At 31.9% G+C, this 4,983-nt stretch overlaps 1 protein-coding gene across 2 annotated transcripts; it reads right to left on the reverse strand.

The window, feature by feature from the left end:
- Nucleotides 1-365: 365 nt before the first annotated feature.
- On the reverse strand, nucleotides 366-3,936 carry LOC110657453 (beta-glucosidase 24). 2 transcript variants are annotated; one of them, XM_058135155.1, is made up of 13 exons: nucleotides 3,728-3,936; nucleotides 3,387-3,456; nucleotides 3,245-3,303; nucleotides 3,073-3,148; nucleotides 2,865-2,942; nucleotides 2,435-2,522; nucleotides 2,076-2,331; nucleotides 1,876-1,991; nucleotides 1,564-1,781; nucleotides 1,380-1,414; nucleotides 1,182-1,284; nucleotides 984-1,092; nucleotides 366-904 (listed from the first exon to the last, which is right to left on the reverse strand). In XM_058135155.1, exons 1-13 carry the CDS (start codon nucleotides 3,899-3,901, stop codon nucleotides 664-666), a joined length of 1,623 nt encoding a protein of 540 aa, XP_057991138.1. In that variant the 5' UTR covers nucleotides 3,902-3,936; the 3' UTR covers nucleotides 366-663. The 2 variants fall into 2 exon arrangements, with proteins under 2 accessions (XP_057991138.1, XP_057991139.1); XM_058135156.1 differs by lacking the exon at nucleotides 1,380-1,414 and having other exon boundaries at nucleotides 1,182-1,250.
- Nucleotides 3,937-4,983: the final 1,047 nt, after the last annotated feature.

Below are 4,983 nucleotides of genomic sequence, written 5' to 3' on the forward strand. Positions count from 1 at the left end.
TTTCAAACTTTAACTCATCTACATTATTAATATTTTCAAAATTAAAATAAAAAATCAGAATATTACATTGAACTCTTATCATTAAAATCAAATGATAATAACCGTTGCACTTCCTCAATCTGGTGATAGTCTATTTTTCGTTTCTTTTCTTTTCTTTTCTTTTGACCTGGTTTCAATTCATCTCTTTCAATAATTTGTTTAATATTTTCTTTTAATCTACTTTATAACTGCTAGTAATGTAATTTTGTACCTTTTGTTATGGTTAATAATATACTTTAATTTAGTCGTATTTATTTTTAAAATTTGATAAAATTTAGTTTCGACCGGGTTATTAAAAAATTAATTTCAAAGGGTGACAATATTAATTTAAAACACAACTTAAAACCATATAACATTTCAAAGAAGGAACAGCAATACAACATAAGTTTGGAACTCCTATAGGAGATACAATTTCACCAAAAATCACAAGCCATGTCATTGGAGCTAAGCAGTAGCTAGCCCAATGATCATATTATTTAATTGCAAGACACACAAAAGTCACACAAATCTATTACAGCACAAGCTGTCATTGGAGCTTGGAAGCAGCCCAATGATATTATTTAATTGCAAGACACATAGAAGTTACACATATAATAATGGCACCTCTACAAGGCACAACACAGACTACATTATGTAGTATTTGCCAACCCTCCTTGAACCCTTTGAAGTAGTCTTGGTGATCTTGTTTGGAACCAATGGCTTCAGGAAATCCGTGAACCATAGAGCTGAATTCTTCGGGTATCTTTTCAGGTCATCGTTGTAGTCTACATAGTATAAACCAAATCTTGAAGTATAACCAATATTCCATTCGAAGTTGTCCAAATATGACCATGCAAAGTAACCTTTGAGATTAACATTGTATTCCCTATCAAAACCAACCTTCGTTAGGAAAATTAATTAAGGATTATAAACTTCTATATTAGTAAATTGGAGTTTAGACTCACTTGAGGGACCCCAATGCATGCCACATATGCTCCCGATAATAGTCTATCCTGAATTTATCCTTCATAACTTGCTCAGGAGTTAAGGATTCGTTATTGTATCTATCAACCCCTAAATTAGCGCGTAGAAAAATAAGTGAGAGTACAATATAACTGTCAACTAGCTCGCATTGCTACATGAGAAAGTCATCAAATACTTACCATTCTCAGTAATGAAAATTACTGGATTATCATATGTATCTTTGGTGTAGTTTAGAAGATGTCGGATGCCTTTCGGAAAAATATAAAACCAAGGTGAGTAAGCCTGTAAATTTTTTATTTTTATGTTAGCAATGCCATCCATAAATGTATAATTTTCTCTTTGCTATATTTCATAAATTCATTTTGTTATACACTTACATGTGGACCAATTGGTTTGCCATCATAATCAAAAGCTGTGAAAAAAAAAATATATATATATATATAAATTATCAGTTAAACTCTTTTAAAAAAGAAAAACTTATGAACAAATATATATAAATATAGAAGTTTATTTGGATTATATATATAACCTTCAATGTATTATGTTTCCATATTAACTTACCAGTTTCAATAATGCGGCTATCAGTCTTGTATCTAATATGATTTGGATCAAATGGAGCATTTGGTTTTGCATAATACGAAGTATAGTATTGTAATCCAAGAAAATCATACGATTTTCTAAGCAATTGAGTTTCTTCATCAGTAAATTTGGGCAATCTATCTCCAACTAAATCCTTCACCCTTCTCGGATATTGACCGTAAGTTAAAGGATCCATCCACCTAAAAAATACGAAAAAAAAAATATGTATATTGATTAAAAAATTTTGTACAATGCAAAGGTTAATTATTATAGTAATTTGGAAGAAAGACTCACAATCCAAACATGAAATCAAGGGCTGTTCTAGATGCTTCTATATCAATTGATCTATTGGAGAGAGGTTCAAACCAGAATGTAAAGAGTGTTATTCCGATCATCCCATCTTGAGTTGTCTACATGATCAATATAATAAGAATGTTAAATCTAGATACTTATCTACTTGAGAATAAACACACATGTGTGTTTGTTTTACGAACCTGGTACTTTTCCCTATAGACTTGTACAGCTGCAGCATGAGAAAGGAGTAAATGATGGGCAACTATGTAAGGTTCAGTGGCTGAGTTTCCAGCACGACATTGACGATTCACCCAAGATGAGCATCGACCAGGGGCAAAAACTCCATCATCATATGCAAATCCGCTGAGAGCCCATGGTTCATTGAAAGTCATCCAATGCTTCACGCGATCACCAAATTTATCAAAGAGAAGATCCGCATAATCACGAAAATCATTCCTATATGCCATGTAATTAGATGAGAATATTATTATTCAAAGAAATTGATGTAATATTTTGAATTTTAATATTTTGAAAATATGTTTTGAAGTTGTATACTTACACGATATTACTGCTTAAAAAGCCACCATATTTGTCCTCTAGGCCTTGAGGAGTGTCCCAATGAAAAAGAGTAACAAAAGGTTTTAGGCCTGAATTTTTTTGCAACAAAATAAATTAGAAGTTTGATGTAATTTTAGAACTTCAGGAAGGAGCTAGAAGATGAAAGTCGTTTCCCTTGATAAAAAAAAAAAAAGAAAGTAGGAATTAGGAGACAATGTAATTAAGATAGTTAATTAATTGTAGTTTTCAAAATTTTCAATAAATGTTTGGTGTTTATGCTTTTAAAATAAAAAAAAAAAATTCAATGGGCACATTGCTCTTCAATATATATTACTATTTTTGATAGCTTTTTTTTTTTTTTTGAATATTAAGGGTATAAAATTTCTATTCGCTATATTGAATCCTTTAAGAGGAAAGGAGGTAATTATCACCATTGTTTTTAATTTCATCGATAACATCATTATAAAATTCAATCCCTTCCTCGTTCACTCCTTCACGTCTCCTTCCACCTGAATATTAAAAATTCATAAAATCAATAGGAGTGAATTTAGAAATTATAAATACGTGCAATTTATAGCAAAATTCATATGAAGCCAACACATGTTGAGGAAGTTCAAACTTTGATAAAAATATACTCACTAGGTATAACTCTGGGCCATGAAATGGATAATCGGAAAGCATCGAAACCCATAGCCTTTACATTTTGTATATCTTCCTGCAGCATCAGTTTCACAAATTTTGTTTAATTTCATTATTGGCAATGAACAAGGGTTTTCAGGGAAAATTGGAAAAAAATGTTTGACTATTATACTTTGTAGCGATTATAGAAATCAACTGCAACGTCTCCATTGCTGTGATCCTTTATCCTCTCTGCATGATTACACAGAAATTATAAACATTTTGCACTTACATATATTATGCTGACACAGACACACACGTACATACAAGGATACCTGGAGATTCATGGGTAAATATGTCCCAGACACTAGGTCCTCTGCCCGTTGTGTTTGCTTCACCTTCAATCTGAATACCATAAACAAGGAATTAAAAAATTATTTGTTCATATAAGCCTAAACAGTTAGTGAACAAATACTCAGAATATATACATAATTGTTCATTAATTAGTTGTTTATCTTCATCCTTAACATGAAGAACTTTCATTCTAACGTGAGAGTGAATCTTATTATGATTTTTTGAAGCAAACTTGAGTAAGTAACGCAAACTTGGAAACCAATAGATGTTGGGAGAGCACATACGGCTAGAAGACTAGAAGCCCAAAAATGAAGGTTTATACCTGGTAAGCAGAAGTGGCTGTCCCAAAAATGAAGTCATCCGGAAAATAGCTACGGTTAAAGTTATCCGGGACTCCATTGTTACAATCAGCCGTTGCTGGCTGAGAAAGAGCCAACAAGCCTATGATGAAGACGAGCATCCCCAACAGAAGAGAGTGTTTGATAGCCAAAGACATATTGATGGTGTAACGATTTTCAAGTGCTTGTGTGGTTTTCACTTGTCATGACAATGCCCCCTTTATATAGAGTTCATGGTAACGTGATCCACATGAATGATTGTGCACTTGCCCTTTTAGGGTCCCGTCGTCATCTAAAGGTATTAAAGCCAAAGCAAGATTCGATGGATGTAGGCCCACTTTTTCTTTTAAAAAAGGGAAAAACAAATCTTTCATGACGGCAACGTTCTTACATTTAGGGAACTAATCCTAAGTTAGTGTTTTTTTTATTATTTTTTATTTTTTAGTTCAGTTAGTTCCGACTAGGACTAGAAAAAATGGTGATACTGAAAAATTTACATTTTTAATAGGTAAAATGGAAATTTTATGATTTCAAAGAGCTCCAAATAATGAAAACATAAAATGAGAAAGAAAAAAAGAAGGGGGGGGGGGGGGGGTGTGGGGTGGGGTGGTTTGGGATTGTTAATATTCACTAGTAATTATACCATGGAACCATATAGGATTTTCGGTATTATATAGGATTTTCGGTATGGAATAGCAATCCAATTAAAGAAAGACATGTAAATTTACTTATTAAATCTATAAAAAATAATTATTTTAAAAATAAAAAAATTAAAATAATTAGTCAGTGGTTTGTTATTATTTTGTAGGGCTCATTATTATCTTTATGTTTTTCGCTAATTAAATTATCATTCTATGTAATATTGTCTACGTGGAATCATAGTGATAAAATTTCACAGATCACTTGGAAAATTTCATGCAGTGGAAGTTAAAATTATCAATAAATTCAAACAGCAAAAGCCTAGTGTCGCATAGAATCTAACAAAATGCAAAACCTATTATAAATGAGATCTAATTTAGTGATAACTTATTTTTAGGATTGTGAGAATATAAATTGACCCTATTAAAACCAATTTGTTTAGACTTAATATGGATGGTGGGATTAATCAGACTGAATAGTCATAGATTCAGGATCTCAAAATAGTGGACTAAGCCGCACCGAGCCAAACTCATTGATTGAGCTAATTGAGCTAGATTCAGATAGATCCATAGATTAACCTAACGAGCTACACACTAGAGTA

The sequence above is a fragment of the Hevea brasiliensis genome, chromosome 14, assembly GCF_030052815.1.
Source record: "Hevea brasiliensis isolate MT/VB/25A 57/8 chromosome 14, ASM3005281v1, whole genome shotgun sequence".
In the NCBI taxonomy this organism is placed as follows: domain Eukaryota; kingdom Viridiplantae; phylum Streptophyta; class Magnoliopsida; order Malpighiales; family Euphorbiaceae; genus Hevea; species Hevea brasiliensis.

Coding starts and splice junctions, on each gene's coding strand:
- LOC110657453 (XM_058135155.1), bottom strand. CDS start 3,901: ATGTCTTTGGCTATCAAACACTCTCTTCTGTTGGGGATGCTCGTCTTC. Junction 3,304..3,386: donor ATTTACCCATGAATCTCCAG/GTATCCTTGTAT, acceptor GTAATCATGCAG/AGAGGATAAAGGATCACAGC. Junction 2,943..3,072: donor ATGGCCCAGAGTTATACCTA/GTGAGTATATTT, acceptor TTTAATATTCAG/GTGGAAGGAGACGTGAAGGA.